This window comes from Dermacentor albipictus, chromosome 1 (genome assembly GCF_038994185.2).
Source record: "Dermacentor albipictus isolate Rhodes 1998 colony chromosome 1, USDA_Dalb.pri_finalv2, whole genome shotgun sequence".
Taxonomy (NCBI): domain Eukaryota; kingdom Metazoa; phylum Arthropoda; class Arachnida; order Ixodida; family Ixodidae; genus Dermacentor; species Dermacentor albipictus.
This window is the reverse complement of record NC_091821.1, coordinates 160782877-160800922: the sequence shown is the minus strand read 5'-3', so window position 1 is coordinate 160800922 and position 18046 is coordinate 160782877. Positions and strand designations below refer to the sequence as shown.

The following is an 18046-nucleotide window of genomic DNA, read 5'->3' as shown; positions in this document are numbered from 1 at the left end:
GCTTCTGAGGAATTCGGAGACTGGTGCCAGTTTTATAATCTCTGTTCGCTAATGTTTGGCAAAATGCATTGCTGTTTTAGTTAAGGTTGTCTTGTACTTCTTAAATGGCTGGCGTTAAAAAAACATTAGTGGAGCAGTGCATTTTGCCACAAGTTTGAGGGTGCTTATCTCAAAACTTGTGCTAATTTCAAAATTCTTTCCAAGGATATGCCTTGAGAATGTTGCTATATCAGTTTGTTGTTGATATATAATAGCAGTAAACCTGGTGCTTTGCTGGCAAGGACAAAGAAGGTATTGGACACACGTGATGCTAAGCATGTCTTGTTCCTTCTCCGTTTGCCCTTGTCTACAGCGTGCTTTGTTTACTTCTGTGCCCTAAGAACTCGCATGTTTCTCTTTGTCAATCGCAGCATGTGCCATAAATTGGTTAGTCAGTTTATTCATTAAATTTTGCTAATGTGGTAAGTCTTCCGTGATTTCTCATACAATATAATGCACACCTCCTCAAGTAATCTGCATCAGGCACTAGAGTTGTGTAATCCACCACAGGTGATTTACATACTGCTTAAATTTGCGCAATACGATGCTCCAGTGCAGACAAAAATTCATCATTTTTCTTTTTCTTTCCTCCTTTCTTTTTTGCTTATTGCAGTTTAGCACCTACTTAGGCCTGTCCACCTAAACACATCTAACAAGAATAGTTGTTTATTGAATGTGTAGCTATGCATATTGCCTTTTAATGCCTTGACTTGGGCTTGTTTAGAGCACAATGTGTAAATTGCGGCACATGCCTACTGAAGGAAGATGTTTTCTCTTTTTAACGCGATAGCATTAAGGGCCCTGTGTCGCAGAAAAGCCAGTGTTGGCGTCCAGCGTTGGACATTGTTTCAACAAAGATATTTTGGAACCGCCCATATCCAGGCCCTCCATGTGGCACAAGGAAGTTAATGAACCAATTGTATTTCTCAAGCTAAAATACATAGAAAAATTGTAAAGTACAACTTACACGCAACCTACGGACATGGTAGCTCTCGGATTGTAATTTAAATATTTAAAAAAAAATTGTTACACGAAAACTCAAACCCCTTTCCCAGCGTTTCTACCATTCATAGACCGGCGACAGTGTCCGCCATTTGCGGGTGCATGAATATCTCCGAATCCACGAAGTGGCGTGCCCGCTTCTTTGAAACACTTCCAGATGGCGCTCACCTCCGCCGCAATGCGGCCCACGCAAGAGGCCGCGTTTCTACCAGAAAGCACGCCTTCGTGCATAGTGTTTGCTGCAAGCTTTTCCCGGTAAACATTTCGGTTACATACACTGCAGTTGCAGAGAAGCGTGAGAAGTAGTCGGGGATCTTTTAATGCTATTGTGTTCCACTCTTAAAGGTGAAATTTAAGCGTCCTCCAAACTTTTTTTTACAGTTTGTAAGGCTTTTTTAGCAACGTATTGTACTAAGCATGTGGGAGAGCACATGCTTGTGCCAGTGCAAGTAACTAGTGCAAGGATCTGGTCAACATTGTATTTTTCTAACCTCTAACATTGGTCACTAACAACCACCACTTTTTTTTCTCTGCTCTGGCCATTTCCTCTTCCCCAATTTCATTCTTTATTCATTATATGTTTCTTTCTCTGTGCAATGAAAAAAAACTCATCCTGTCATTCTGTTCAAACTTTCTGTGTGCCTGCATCTTTACTGTTTTGTTCTGTATTATTCTCCCACTTTCTTGTCTTACTTCTGCTTCCTCTTTGATCCTACATTGGTTGCTTCCACCCCTCCCTCTCTCTCCACTGGCTTGCTTGTTTGCCTTCCTGCCTGTCTGTTTGGTGGTGGGTAGGTGTTCCCCTGGCTTTGCTGTAACGGAAAATGGCAAGAACTGCACGGATGCGGATGAGTGCCTGACGGAGCCGTGTCTCAACGGGGGCACCTGCATGAACCGGCCACACGGCGAGGGCTTCTACTGCCTATGCCCGGACGGTTTTGGGGGCGACCTGTGTGGTGCTTTACGGCAGGAGAAGATAATGCGTCTCAGTATGGCTGCCTTGGCTGCCATCCTGGTCTGTCTGCTCAACATCCTCAGTGAGTGGCTCCACTTGGCTCCACTCTTTCTTGCTTACATAGGGATCCTCTTGGAGCTAACCTTAAAGATCCCTAAGCCACTCCGCTTTACACTGTTTACCTGGGTTTCCAAAGACACTGCTGTTTCAATTGCAACATGCTCTCGAGTACATTGGTGGCCACTAGTGAGCCTTCAGTAAATGTAATTTGAGGCGAGTGCCCCTTGAAAGGAATTGTCATGGCATCTGTTTTTGGAAAGCCAGTCCAGGCAGCAGAAAAGTCTTGTGGTAAGGGTGTGACTGCTGCAGTCTGATAGAAGCATGTGACTCAGTCTGGTCGCTCGCATGTATGGTGCGCACTAGGTGTGTGGAAGGTTTCACACCAACGGAAGACCGGCTTGACTGCGAGGACAAGGATGAATGCCTGGATGAACCGTGCGGCTACACGGGTCAGTGCACCAATCTGCCCCATGGCCAAGGCCATACATGCCTCTGCCATGAAAGCCTCGAGTGCCACAACTGCAGCTGCTTCGACGTGGGCGCTGGTGCACGCATGACCAACACATCCCTTGCCCTTGGGCTGGAAGCCCTGCTCATTATCCTGGCCTGTCTAGTGGTGTACCTGCGTAAGCGAGACTTTTTTGGTGCATTCCGGTCACTAATGATGACAGCCGTCACAAGTAGCTTGCTGCATGTGCCCTTTACCATGGTTTCCTGCAAGAGAGTTATGGAAAGTGTGTTGCAGTGGCTATATACAAGGACAGCTTGAATTGAGCATGAAGGAGACATGAATTCTGTATAGTGTGAGTTCTCTCTATTACTTGTTGACACGCTATCTTATAAAGAAGAGGTATAATTTTCAGTGTCAGTAGTGCAGCTTGTCAAAATAGTGCTATTGTGTATGTGTAATTATAATAAGAATAGCAATGGTGTTGTTTACCAGTACTAGTAACACTTCTTCTAATAACATACCTAGCATAAATGTCAGCTATTCTGGTCTGCATACTATGTATGCCACTTGCATTAAACAAGGTCATAAATGTAATATGCTGCTGGACCTGCTCTTTACATAATGGCCACTTCTATTAGGTGTGCTATTGAACTAATCTTCTTGAATCTGCAGCTACAAATATCTTGAAGATCTTCATTTTCATTTTTAACATCAGCTTCATTTTGTGTACTATTCTAGAAACAAAGCTATATGTACTGTGGCAAAACACTTTTTTTCTCTCTTCTCCTGAATAGTATACCACCTCTTGTAGTTCTTGTAGTTTCACTTGCCTATCATCATCATTGCAGGGCCTAGCTAGAAAAGGCTTATGAAAAACATAGCAAAGGTTAAGCACATAGACAGTTTTCTCCTGTTGGGTTTTCCCTGCTACGATTTCCGCAAATGCGAACTTCACGTACAGTGAGCGCAGCAGCTGCGATTTTCGCATTTACGAGCACCTAGCGGAGGACTGAATTATTCTTGGCGTCATTTCGCTTCGGTAAGAACAAAGTAAAGCAACTTGGGAACTTTTTTCATGAAAGTTCTTTGTGTTCGATTGCGTTACTTCATCACAACAAAAATTAAGTAGGAAGGCCGCAGTGACATGTCTTTGATCCTCGTTGTGATTGGTTCCCCATCCTTGCAACTGCGAATTTGCAAGTGCAAAAATGCAGTCAAATTCGCACCATGTGAAACAGGCTTAAGGGGAAGGTTAGGGGCTAAATGGGGGGGGGGGGGGGGGGAACAAACTTGTGACCCGGTGCCTGTGTCACCCGACATGTACGCACGATGACGTTGAGGCGGTCGTGTGCAAGTGGTTCATCCGAAATTTCTTCAGGTGTGCCAGCTTCTTTGTGCCCGGTGGTAACTCAGAAAATTCTGACGAGTGCGATGAAGCCGTTGCCGGTGTAGCCGAAGTTGTCAGAATTTCCGGAACCCATTGACAGATCAATGGTCGATGAGTTTGGGAGTGTGGTTGATGGTGTTACGACCATGGGAGAGCCTGAAAACAAAAACTACATTGCCGACATCGTACAGAGCACAAGTGATAGTAAGCACAATGAGGAAAGCAACAATGATCCTTTGCCGACATCATCCGAGTTTAATGGTGCACTCGCACCAGTCCAGCGTTTCTGCGCGAATGTGGAAGGTTGTGGCCTCGGCTGCTTCGACTCTTTAGACAATGTGTCGAAGTTTGTGCGTCGCAGGCAGCGAAATTTCCCAAGCAGAAGAAAATACAGGACTATTTCATGCGAAACTAAGCCAGTTTCATCAATAAAGTGCTTCCATAAATGGTATGTGCTTTTGTGACCCCCAATTGTTTAGCACGCTTATATCGAATTATGCCCTATATCATACTGATAGGCGTTTCTTTTTTTTTTTTTTCGAGTTTGATAAAACTGGGTTCGACTGTATATGCATTCTGTTGACGAATAAGTGAGGAATAGTATCGGACCCTCCTGTTGAGCTCTCTGGTAACACATTACCTGTAAGCACCGAGCACAAGTTTCTTGGCATTATATTGGACTCGAAACTCGCATTCATACCACATGTCAAATACTTGAAGGCTAAGTGCCTGAAAACAATGAACCTATTAAAGCTTCTATCAAGTACAGCATGTGGCAGTGACAAGAAATGCCTTTTGGACTTGTATAGGTGCCTTGTTGGCTCACGTCTTGACTACAGCACAATAGTTTATCAGCCTGCTGCCCCAAGTGCGGTCGCTCCATCTTCAGAGATCATATAGCAGTTTTACATATTTCCTGAAAATGAATTCAAACTGTGAACATCTGTCTCATTCAACTATAGATGATATGACCACTGCCACGCTCTTCCATAACCGACCTGCAGCGAGAAGGCCATTCTCTTTGCGTGTGAGGTACCTTAGTGAGGAAATGGGTGTTCCAGTGCCTGAACATTGTCCTATAACTCCAGCAAAACTGTTATCACTCTGGCAGTGGCAGGTGATAGTGTGACGCATGATTTTGTAGAGGTCAATAAATAAACACGCGCAAGAGGCATGTATTAGAATGCACTTGCTTGAGGTCCAGTTCAAGTACTCGTGCAGAGTTTTACATAGATGCTTCTAAGTCGCAGGCTAAGGTGTCTTATGCAGCCATTGGTCCATCCTTCTCTAAATGCGTTGTACTGCTCCCGGAAACAAATATCTTTACAGCTGACGCCTGTACACTATTGTTGGCTGTGAAGCATATAAGGAAATCAAATCTTCAAAAAGCAATTGTATTTAGACTCCCAAAGTGTCGTAAAAGCCTTGAAGTCACTCTGTAAACACAAAAACCCTGTAATCATTGAGCTTTGTTCCGTTCTGTGTAGAGTGTATATACTTAACCAGTCTGTAATTATATGCTGGGTGCCTGTCCGTAGAGGCATCGAGGGTAACGTGCCAGCAGACCAAATGGCCATATCAGTTACATCACAAACTATTATTTATTTATTTATTTATTTATTTATTTGGTACATACTGCTAGCCTTAAAGAAGGCTTTGGCAGGAAAGGGTACATACATAAAAGGGAAAATACATCATTCACACAGGGTTCAACGATAATCGTTTGCAAGAGGCCTTGGCTTTGGTTTAGAAATAAGCTTATACATACACACGTACAGCAATATAGACAATGCACATTCATGGTAACAATAGAACATAATGTAAAAAGCACATTTCATCATGTAGCAACAAAGATATGGCTAGACAGCTTAGACAAAAAAGAATCGAGGGTGGCACAATCGACAACTTCTTGTGGTAACATATTCCATTCTCTAATAGCTTGTGGGAAGTATGAATATCTGAAGGTGTCATTGTGAAACCTATACTCAGATAATTGTTTATTGTGTTTCGTTCTTGAAATTCTAGCGTTAGCGTGTACTAAAAACTTATTTTTGTCTATTTTTAGGGCATTGCTCTGGAGAATAAACAGGAATTTTAGTCGGAGATATCTAGCACGATCGCTAATTGTTGGGAGTCCGGCTAAGCGTAGAAGTTCAGTTGGGGAATCATGACGACGGTATTTATTATAAATGAATCTTACTGCTTTTCTTTGTACGTTCTCTAACTTCGCTATGGCACATTTAGTGTATGGAAACCAGCATATGGCGCCGTATTCTATGACGGAGCGAATGAGTGACGTGTACGCGAGTAGTTTGGTGTTGGGTGAAGCGTATCTGAGGGACCGTTTGAGGGAAAAAAGCGCTGAGAGTGATTTTGCTGCCACGTATGACACGTGTTTGTTCCATTTTAGATCGGAAGAGATAACTATACCTAAATGCTTGTATTCTTCTACCCTGTGTAGTTCTCTTTGCTGAATTTCGTATGGAAAGGTTAGTGGTTCTTTCTCTCTCGTTACTGTCATGCAGACAGTTTTTTCTGCATTTAGCGTCATCTGCCAGTCTTGACACCATTTTGCTATATTTTTAAGTGCGTCATTCAGAACAACTTGATCATCCTTGGTATGTATTGGTTTATAAATAATGCAGTCATCTGCGAACATGCGTACCGTTGCGTCAATGCCGTTTGCGATGTCGTTAATAAAAAGAAGGAAGAGAATGGGAGCTAAAACTGTGCCCTGAGGCACACCGGATAAAACTTCAACGTAGTCTGAGGATTGCCCTTCGAAATGAACGAATTGTTGACGACCTGACAAATATGCTTTTAACCACTTTGTAAGAATACCGTGTCCCAGAATTCCTTGCAGCTTGTGGATTAGTTTTTGATGCGATACCCGATCAAAAGCTTTTGATAGGTCTAGAAAAATTATGTCTACCTGCCCTCGCTTATCGATTGTTAATGCTAGGTCATGAATAGTTTCTATTAATTGAGTTGTTGTAGACAAACCACTCCTACCGCTGCTATCCCTGCCATAGATCTGAAACCGTTCTTACAAAAGAAACTGCAAAGCCACTGGCAACACTTCTGGGATGCTGAGACAAATAATAAGCTTCACATGATTAAGCCACAGCCCTGCAAAACGAAAACACACTGAACTTATGTCCTATTCTGTCGACTCGAGATAGGACACACCTATGGCACCAATAATCTTTTACTGACTGGAAATGAGCCTCCAAATCTGCTCCTATTGCCGAACTGTAATAGGAGCAGAGGCCTTTTGTCAGGCTGCGTAGCCTTTAGCCTCTGTTCCCCATTCCTGTAAGCAGGCAGGACAAATAAACTTCAACCTTTCGTAGATGTGGAGAGAGGCTGACTGTCCTCCACGTCTTCCTGGAGTGTCGGGAAGCCGAAGCTGAGAGAAAGAAACATTTTCCTCTAGCATACCGCCAGCACATCCCTTGCCATCCTGTAATGTTTCTTGGTGCAGAACTGTTTTTTGACACCAAATCAGCTCTAGCATTCCTGAATAACGTCGTCTTGCATGTTATTAGTCCAAGAATTTCGTGGCACATCCTCTCACCAGAGGATGCTCCTGCGATAAGCATGTTGTATAGCACATGCCTCCGGACCCTTGTGTTTCAAGGGTTCTGTTAAGGCAGTAGTGCTTCTCTGACATACTTTAGTAGATCATAGCATCCTTGCACAATGTTCCTATTGTGCTCATACACTTCATTAGCCATTGCCACTATCTTATTACAAAAACATTTTAAGCACTTTACATCGACTGTATTTAAGGCCTCTTTATCTCATCTAACTCTCGTAATTCATTGCTACATTTTGAACTCGTTTAACGCTAGCCTGGCGCTCTTTGGCCGTACTTGGCCCGTGGGCCACAAAACACTGCATATCATCATCTCTTGTTGCCTGCATCAGTTGCAAAATGCAGAAGCCTTTCTGTCAGACTTTGCTTTTGCTACTTCAGTGCGAAGTAATTTCACACATCAAGGTTGTGTCATGTAATTCTCCCATTTCAAAAGATTGCTTTCATAGCAATTCTTCCTTGCTTTCAAATGTAGGAGAGTAAATGTCTAATTTGAAGTGATCAAGGTATGATGTTTAATTTGAAGTTATTGCGTTAAAACGCCTAGAAGCATTTTATCTGCAACTAATTCTTTAATTTGCAGTTTTGGTCCTGGTGATTGTGGCATACACGCGAAGCCGGCGCTCAGATCAGAAGTTTGGCCATGGCGGAGTGGATGATGATGTGCGAGAGAACATCATCAGCTATGATGACGAAGGTGGTGGAGAAGATGACATGAATGCTTACGACATAACACCCCTGCGAATACCAGTTGATGCATCTGGTATGCAGATTGGCACTAAGCCTGGTCCAGAAAAGGCACCGCCTTTGCAAAAGGAAGTGCGTGTACGGGAACGTGAGTGGCAGTTTCTGTGCTTCTCTAAAATCTTTTTTTTTTTTTTTCTATTCTCAACAGTGATTTAAAATGGCAGAGGTGCTGTTTGTGACTGTTAGACTTATGTATATTGCTGCTTCTCTTCTTTCTTTTCGAAGCTTTTTCTACTGTGACGTTCATTTCTGAAATGGCTATAAATTTTGTTGAGTGCATTTGAGGAAGGCAAGACAAAGGAGTGAAAATATCCCGTGTAAGTCTTTTGTCACATATTGAAAACTTGTGACAGTCCCGTATGTATCACTGGACAGTAACAGTTGTGGAGAGCACATGTGCTACCCTACAAAGCTCTTGCTGAGAGAGAACCTCGCTTTACAATGAGCCATTTCATCACTAAGAAAATTACCTTTTTTTCGAGGTCTCGGGAAGAACAATTTTGTCACCATAGACAACAGTCTGGTGTGTAATGCAGCATCGTAACTTCGAGAAAGCTAATTGGTGTTTCTAAATATATAGGTTGCAAGAAAAAAAGATTTAAAAATAGTGAACAAATGTTAGTGGAACTGACATTTTTGTGGCTACTTGAACATAGGTTGCGCCAAAGTCACAATTTTGTCACCACAGAAATAAGACTGATTCCAGAATCTGTCTGCTAGGGCTGCCTAATAGATAGTACTATATCTAAAAAAACATATTCAATGTGCTGAAATGGGTGACCATCGGTGACCAATTTGAACAGGCATGGTAACGAAAGAGTTAATGTGCATCTACTTTGTATGCACAAAAATAAACCATGGCAGCATTCATAGCTGCATGACCTTGTAAACTTTGAAGTTGAAAACCACGTTTTCAGGTGCTTGAGAACTTCAACGGGAGTTGTCAAAAACCTGGAATAATCGTGAATGCAGGGAAAAAAAATGGATTTACAATAAAAAAGCAAGTAGTACCTTCATTCCACAGGTAGCCTAAAAGTTCCACAAGCAAATGATATAAAGCCCCTAATTACAGCATCGTTTGGTACAGAGGCAGAGGTCTAGTCAAGCTGCCTAGATCAGTTTTCCTTCGATTTTTCCGCTTACGGTAAATTGAAATACACTCATTCATACTTTATATGCACACATCGAGAAGTAAATTCAAGAATCATCCTGGTAATGAATCAGTGAGCCATTTAGTGTCATGTTGCAAGAGTATTATGATGACAGCTAACCTGGGCCAATTCTGTGGCCCAGGTTATATGGGCCAGTTCTGGAACCAGTCGCTTCTAATTGTGTGTACTCTCACATGGTAAATTACTACTACTACTACTACTACTACTACTACTACTACTACTACTACTACTACTACTACTACTACTACTACTAAGTCAACAGCGGCATGAAGCAAGACATCATCCGACATTTCAGAACCAACTAGGCTTCTTTCTCAGGGTGTTGACAAAAGCTTGCTAGTGGAGTTCTTATCTTATTCAACGTTATGTATATGTGGCTTATCGTACCTAGTGTCTTCTGCAAGCTTTTGCCAGAAGTCTTATGCATGATATGGTCAGTAATGGTTGCATACTTTTTGACTGAGTCTTTTCAGCAGCTGCAGCAGAAGGTATGTGACCCATGCTGTCTGTCGTGTTTCAGCAGCACCCACGGGGGCCCATCCAGATGTGGGCGACTTCATTCGGGACCATCTGGACAAAGCTGACCAAGACCCTGGGGCCCCACCAGTGGATGACTTGCGCAACTATGCCTACGAAGGTGGTGGCTCCACAGCAGGCTCACTCAGCTCCCTGGCCTCGGAGACGGATGACCATGAGCAGCGCTTCGACTACCTCAATGGCTGGGGGCCCCGCTTCCAGAAGCTGGCCGACATGTACGGACAGGGCGAAAGTGAGGAGGACTAGGCGTCATTTGCACAAATGTCCCCTTTTCCCCATTTCATTGACACTTAGTCATTGATTTTGTTCAGTTTGACCTGCTCTCTTGTCCACTTGCATTAGCCACTCACCCACACACTCAAGTCGCACAGCTCACGGTAGATAGGGGCACCTCGCTTTATTTTTTAAAAAATATTTGCTCTTTGCAAGATAAAAAATGTCGGGAGAGGCTATACCATAAAAAATATGCTCATTCTTGATGTGGCAGGCTTATATTGCCATTTTTGCCATAATTACCATCTCTGCTTGACCATCGCAGCAGCAGATTCTCTTTGCTGCAGTGTATCATTTGCGTCTTGGTGGAGACTGGACAACTCGTGCTGTATTGAGCATTTCAGGAATATCTTAATATGTATGCACATGCCATACTGACTTAATACTGGTGTGCCATCTGAATATCTTTATGAGCAAGTCTGCTGACTCGGTTTGTCATGAATGAGTTAAAGCTGCCCCTACATCGTGCCCTGTGTTTGGCGACTTGGATGCCCAAATCTGCCTCGTGCCTTTCTTGAGGCTGGTCATTGAATCATCCCAAGTGTTTCCTGCTTCATTCTTTGTATAGTTCTGTTTTAAACCTGTTCTGACAGTCATCGTATGCACAGGTGCAAAAGAGAGTGCTTGTTTTCTGTAATGTTTCTGTGGCAGTGTGGTGGAATCCAAAAAAAGGACATTATACAAATGAGCTGGGTTGCTCCTGTCTTCCGTGACACTATCTTCTCCAGAAACCAGCAGTATTTTTCTCCCCATTAGCATTGTTATATTTTCCTTTTTAGTGTTTATATTGCTTCTAATGCACTTCAGTGTGGCCATATAGAGTAAGCTTTACCATTCTCATTTGTTGATGGAGAAATAGCGCAAGCTTAAGGTTGTGTTTTGTTGCCAAGTGCCATCACAAACATGCACATGGCTTTAAGAAATTCCCACTGCCTTTGATTTATGTTTACATGATGTTGACGCATACTTTAATTGAAACACTTTGCGGGTATGCTTTTGCCATATTGATATTTACTTGTTTAGAACAGAAGGTGTTTCAAGCTGTGTGCTTGTTACTGATGCCAGTTTTTTACAACTTGTGATTGAGCCAGCATTTTTTCCCCCTCATAAGGCTCGAATGAAATTCAAAAACTGCCCAAATTTTTGTGCAGCTTTTTTGTGTGAAATTGTTTGTTGTAAAGTTACTTGTCCAAAATATTGTATAGTGTAGTATGTTTTAGGTAATTCAAGTGTATGATTGTAAATTATGTTCCGATGTGGCAGCTATGGATTCAAGGTCTCAGTTTTAGGCAGTTTCTTTTGTAAAACACCACATGTTGGCATAGAGTTTACCCATTCACGCAGATGGTGACTCACATGTGCCCTTTTTTTTATAGTGGAACCCATCCTGCCCATTTTTATGTCCTGAACTAATCCTCGCGAACGTCTTAACACTCTCTATCGTCCCTCGACGTTCTGCCGAGCACTTCTCACAGTACGTTCTTTCTGGGCGTGCTTAGGTCAAGGCAGAAGAGATCGCTTGAGAACAAGTCGTGAGCGATTAACTTGTGCTGCACAGGTGCCAGGCAGCCTTTGGTCCGTGCGCATACTCCAAGGTGCATTCCATTTTTTAAGGCGGCAGTGCTGCTTCATGCCTCGAATGTCGCTTTGCCAGTCAGGACCTCTGGATCCTGCTTGCAGCGCACAAGAGACTCTGTTTTCAGGGGCCCTCTGTCATCGCGTTGCTCCTCTTGCAACACTACCATCCAGAAACTCACAGCTTCCACTGAAACAAAGTGAGGAGCTGGTTCCTTTGTTACCCAGGAAGTGAGACAAAGGGGGTTATTTATTATTATATCAGAGTTGTATACACATAGGAGGGAGAGAGCATACACCCATTGAGGTTCCCTGCCTTTCGTGTGTGACACAGTGGAAGGTGCAGTGTTTTTCTACACGTTACTGTATACAACATGCACATTATACTTGAAGCGTGTTCACCCAGTGCAAGTATGTCTGGCTGTGTGGGTGTATTTAAAAAAAAAAAAGCATGCATCTTAGCTTTGTATGTGTCTTGCATTTGTCAGCAACAGCTCATTTTTTTGTTCAGAGGAAGCCAAGATGCTCAAGTCTAAGCAAAATTTTTTGTTCCACTTAATGTAAACATACAACAAAAATGCTCATTGTGACAGTGCTGCAACTATACCACAGTATGTAGAAAGCTCCTGCTTGACAATAAGGTGTTTTTGACTCGGTGAGAGGCTGAAGTAAAATATATTATTAGCTTTAATTTGTTTTTGATGTGCAGCTTCGAACAGGTGGACATAGAAATTGCCAATTTATTGGTGCTCATGTATAGTGATGCTCTTAAAGACCTCTTTAAGAATTTGTTTGGACATGAGCCTTCTGAACACTTTTATTCTTTCTGATGTTTGCTTGGCTTTTTTTCCTTATCATATCAGCATGGTCTATGTGCTAGGCTGAACATGCCATTCATTCCAGGTGTGTTTCAGCACATTATATTGTATGTTTAGTTAAAACGAATCCTTGTATTGTGTGGAATGTCATCACCAATTTCATCTTTGTCCTCCTTATTTTAATTTTTAACAATTGTCACATTGTGCTAGTCACACATGATTACAGAAAACTAACAGAATGCACTGGCCTTGTGGTTTTTAGGTACACATCTCCTGCTGTTGAGTGATGTGACATGCACCCAACAGGGTGTACATTTTCTTTTTGTGTGTATACTCTTCAAGTCCTATTCAAAGTCGTTGCCCTTCTGCCCTCAGTACTGTGGTGTTTGTTGGCTGCAGCTGCACAAATGAGCCGCAGTCACGCTTTTGTTTGTCCCCCCTGCTGTGAGTGAGTTAGCTGAAGCTGCAAAAAAAAAAAAAAGCTGAACAAAGCTGTGCACGCACTCTTGAAGCAACTACCAGCAGAAAAGCAAAGCCATCAAGCATGTAGTACCACCACAACTTGTAGTGGATTCACGCATATATATATATATATATATATATATATATATATATATATATATATATATATATATATATATATATATATATATATATATATATATATATATATATATATATATATATATATATATATATATATATATATATAATTATGTATATTATATATAAGAGAGAGGAAGAGTGCAGGTAGGGATTATATGTTGGTGTGTGTGTGTGTGTGTTTGTATGTTCTGCTTTTTTTATTTTAGAGAACAGCAGTGCCGAGCTTCAGTTTTATTTCATAAAAAATTTTCCAGTACTTCTGCATTATGTTTTGCAGGGTAAGCACTCTGTTTCTGCGAGCACAGAGGTCATATTCTCTGTCGTTTACCTTTCTGGCATGTGCTGTGTATGTGTGTCCCCTGAGCAGTGGTAGAATAGATGGTTGAGTTCCTTGTCTAACTCTGGAGACTGTGTTGATGAAGTGCCTAGTGACCTCACTCATTCCCCCATCTGTGCTTGCAGACTCTGGGTGCTGCTTTGCGTGCATGTGGTACTTCAAGTAGTGTTGCAATAGCTCACAGGAAGTATTGTGCAGCACCTTTGTTCACATGACACTAGGATATAGTTTTTTTTTTTCTGTTACCCCTCCTCCTCCCATCCCTACTTGTCAGGTTTATTGCATGTATGTATTATAGAGGAAACCTTTCATTTCTGGCCCTCACCTTTACCCCTCCAGTGTGACTGCTATGTGTTGAGTCACACATCGTTGGAAGGTTTTAATGAGAATTGTGCTTGTGTACTGAAGTTCTTTTTTGGGTGTTTTACAATGAGCTGTCTTTGCTTCAAGTATGTAGATGTTAGGTCATAATTTTGAAGTCTTAATAAAAGCCACATATGTTAAATGATATGTTGTGTGAGCTCCTGAAAGGTCCTGCCAATAGCCATGGCACTGCAATGACTACAGCATACTGAAGGGCAATGCAGGCCATTTACTGTAACAGCGCACATGATGCATTTGGCAGCCAATCTGGGTAAGTGACAGTTCTTATGCAATTTCCAGCTTTACTGACTTCTTTCAGTGGCTCCATAAACATGTACTCAAGCCAATGAATAAATATTTGAGACCTCAGTACCATTGCACTGAACTAAGGGTGCACTATAAGAATTGCGATTAAGCCTAGAAAAGCTTTGTTACACCCTAGGTAGTTAATTTAAATTAAAGGGCCCCTTGCCACATTTGTACATCACAGACAAGCACAGTGCATAGGTACTGCAGTGATGGTAGTGTCTATAATGCTTGTATTACTCTGATTTGCAGCACAAGAACAGCTGAATATTCAAACTCGAGCATGTGCATCCTTCTTGGAGGAGCCACTTTCCCTGCCATCAGTGAAAGATGTTGCAGCCGTTCTTTTGAACATCGCACACACTGCCTGCTGCACACTAATAGCCAGCAGAAGCACGAATGCAAAAATTATCATGAAATGTAGAGCAAGCAAAACTACCACCAGAAATGCACTATGCAGCAAGAAAAGAAATATGTTACATAAGCCTATAGCTCTAATATAGGAGACTGGACAGATATGTACTATAGCTTGTGGGTGCCAGTCAAGGCAATGGCAGAGAGCTTCTGTAGCGGGGAACGTAAATCGCCTCCTCAAGTTATTGCCTCACAGCATTTAATTTGCTTGTATCTTTAATTAAATTCAGGGGTTTTATGTGCCAAAACCACAATATGGTTGAGGCATGCTATAGTGGGGGACTTTGGGTTAATTTTGACCGCCTTAACGTACACCCAATGCACAGCATACGAGCATTTCTGCATTTTGCACCCATCAAAATGCAGCTACCTTGGCCAGGCAGTGAACCTGCGACCTCATTCTTCACAGCGCAGTCCTATAGCCTCTAAATCACCACAGCATGTTGCTTCAATCTTCTGTCTTATTAAATCCTTTTTAAGAATTCTTGCAGTAGAACCGAACTTGGATGATGCTTTATGGCTTTCTGCTTATAACTTCAATTTTTTATGCAGCCTGCTGAGGGACCCTTCAAACAAGTGCGATGTCATGATGCATGACATTTCTGACACCATCTTTTTTTATGCATTTAAATTAAGGTCCAAGCCTTCTAAACCCTAGAAAAAATACTGGGAAGCATCGGAGTGCCTCAAATAATTTGCTATAATGCCCGTTTCTATGAACCAGTTTCAGTGCCCAAGAAGTGGCTGTGTCACGACATCACAATGCACTCTCTCCATTCTTGCATTCACTGCAGTTGCCATATGAGAGTATTGGAAGAAATGCATGCAGCACTCTTTTTTTTTTTTTTTAGCTATGTCATTGTACTCAGCCTTGCTGCCTATATGACATCAGCAAATTTTGTTCTTTGTCAGCACATCACGATAGTGTTGATGATGCAAACTCCAGCATTTCGAGACCAACTCTAGTATTAAATTCACATTTCCTGTTTCCCTACATTCAGACTTGCCAAGTGCAATTTTTTATACATGCTAGAAGTGTGTGGCAGAGTTTCTAAAACTTGGAAAATATGTTTCGGTATTCCTCAACTCTTTTAAGGACAAGAAATGTCAATACCCGAAGGAAATGTTTTTCATCTAAATGTGCAGAATACACTGAGAATATGTGTGTTCAAGGAAAAGAAAATATTTTGTGAAAACTTGTTCAGTAACAGGGAGGAAAACACTAGGCAGAACCCTGGAAGCGAGCTTCACCCCAAGCTGTCATTATGAACTTGCACACAGTCCTCATCGGATGTGTAACATAGGCATACATTGCATTTGCTTTACATTACCTGTGTGATACCACTGCACACAGGGATCTTGCATCGATAGTTCCTCTGACCATGCTTTCCAAGAAAGCGATTTGTGTGCTTAAACTTCTTCCTCATCCTGTGTTCCTGTTGTAAACCAAGTGATGCATGCTGTCTGTCATTCAGTGTTGGCTGAAGACATTTAGCCGGGAACTTCGTACTCAGTACCAAAACTCTGCAAGATAAACATTTTTGTCTCGTCTATTGCCTGTAGGCTTACACACCCATCTATAAAGGGGTTCAGCGGCATATAGAAACATTCTCCTCGAAGTCTGAAGGGAGGAGGACTTTTCAGCACTTTGCCTGTGTGGGTCATGTGTTTGAAGAGGTCACATGGTACTACAATCCTACAACACTGCCTTAAACACTCTTAATTTTAAATATGTCACACATATGACACTTCACTGTTGCAGATCCATAAAGTACCTTCAAAGTTAGGCTTTCCATAATTTTATTTAATATGTTATGCAAATTCAATTTGCACAAACTGAATTTAGGTACACAATTCTAAGAATTTGTCTGAAAGTATGCTACTACAATTCATTAATATTTTAAATTTTGCTGTTCATTTTTTTTGGAAACACAGATAATTGTATACTAACTAAGGCAAGTTCATTTACTTTCATTACAAGGCTTGTTTGTGTTCCAGGATATTTGCCCAAAAGTTTGTGGCTCCTGTGTAGATAATTTCACTTTCCGAGGTGGGAACCTCGGTAGAAAGACTTGTCCTGGAGCGACACAGATATCTTAGCAATTTTTTGTTTTAGCCAGGCGAGAGAGATGGCACAAGTTTCCCAGGCGCATAACATATCCTAGGGGCCTTTACTCAGAGTTGTGCGCTGTTAAATCATCATCATCCTGGTTACGCCCACTGCAGGGCAAAGGCCTCTATACTTCTCCAACAACCCCGTCATGTACTAATTGTGGCCATGCCGTCCCTGCAAACTTCTTAATCTCATCCGCCCACCTAACTTTCTGCGGCCCCTGCTACGCTTTCCTTCCCTTGGAATCCAGTTCGTAACCCTTAATGACCATCGGTTATATGCCCTCTTCATTACATGTCCTGCCCATGCCCATTTCTTTTTCTTGATTTCAACTAAGATGTCATTAACTCGCGTTTGTTCCCTCGCCCAATCTGCTCTTTTCTTATCCCTTAACGTTACACCTATCATTCTTCTTTCCATAGCTCGTTGCGTCGTCCTCAATTTGAGTAGAACCCTTTTCGTAAGCCTCCAGGTTTCTGCCTTGTAGGTGAGTACTGGTAAGACACAGGTATTATACACTTTTCTCTTGAGGGATAATGGCAACCTGCTGTTCATGATCTGAGAATGCCTGCCAAACGCACCCCAGCCCATTCCTATTCTTCTGATTATTTCCGACTCATGATCCGGATCCGCCGTCACTACCTGCCCTAAGTAGATGTATTCCCTTACCACTTCCAGTGCCTCGCTACCTATTGTAAATTGCTGTTCTCTTCTGAGACTGTTAAACATTACTTTAGTTTTCTGCAGATAAATTTATAGACCCACTCTTCTGCTTTGCCTCTCCAGGTCAGTGAGCATGCATTGCAATTGGTCTCCTGAGTTACTAAGCAAGGCAATATCATCAGCGCTGTTAAATATGTCCTCAAACTTGGAGTAAAAATGCGCTGTTATTCCACTGGTGTTTTTTAATAAAATGGCCTTATTTGCACTGAAGCAGAAAAGTAACTGGAGTGCCAACGTATCTCATTGCACACTTTGGGACTTCGTATCTCGAAACTGATGTCCTGAAAATTTGTTCCAAGTGGACATACCTTGCAAACTTACTGGGTGCAATTTCTAAATTGCAATATAGGCCGTAAAGCAATCGGTTAAAAACAATTTTAAGCGAATTTTGTTAAATGTGCATTACGATTTATTGTGCAAGTAATGTCTGCCTCCGAGTAATCCAGCTCAAGGAGTATTATTGTGCTATCTGCGATACGCAACTTCTAAAAATCTTATTAAGTCTGATAAAACAGAATGCCCTATATATGTACACTGCAAGCACAAAAATTAAGAAGGTAATAATTAATA

At 41.9% G+C, this 18046-nt stretch overlaps 1 protein-coding gene across 4 annotated transcripts in view; it reads left to right on the top strand.

Annotated features, from left to right (window-relative positions):
- Positions 1 to 13208, top strand: part of CadN (neural cadherin) — a 300943-nt gene extending 287735 nt beyond the window's left edge. Inside the window, exons 36-38 of one of the 4 annotated variants that reach the window (XM_065443455.2) lie at positions 2420 to 2682; positions 8076 to 8327; positions 9935 to 13208. In XM_065443455.2, coding sequence (XP_065299527.1) covers positions 2420 to 2682; positions 8076 to 8327; positions 9935 to 10194 — 775 coding nt within the window. In that variant the 3' untranslated portion in view covers positions 10195 to 13208. Of the gene's footprint in view, positions 1 to 1836; positions 2079 to 2419; positions 2683 to 8075; positions 8328 to 9931 lie in introns of all 4 variants that reach the window. The other 3 variants (XM_065443446.2, XM_065443469.2, XM_065443463.2) reach the window with 3 other exon arrangements.
- The last annotated feature ends 4838 nt before the right edge of the window (positions 13209 to 18046 follow it).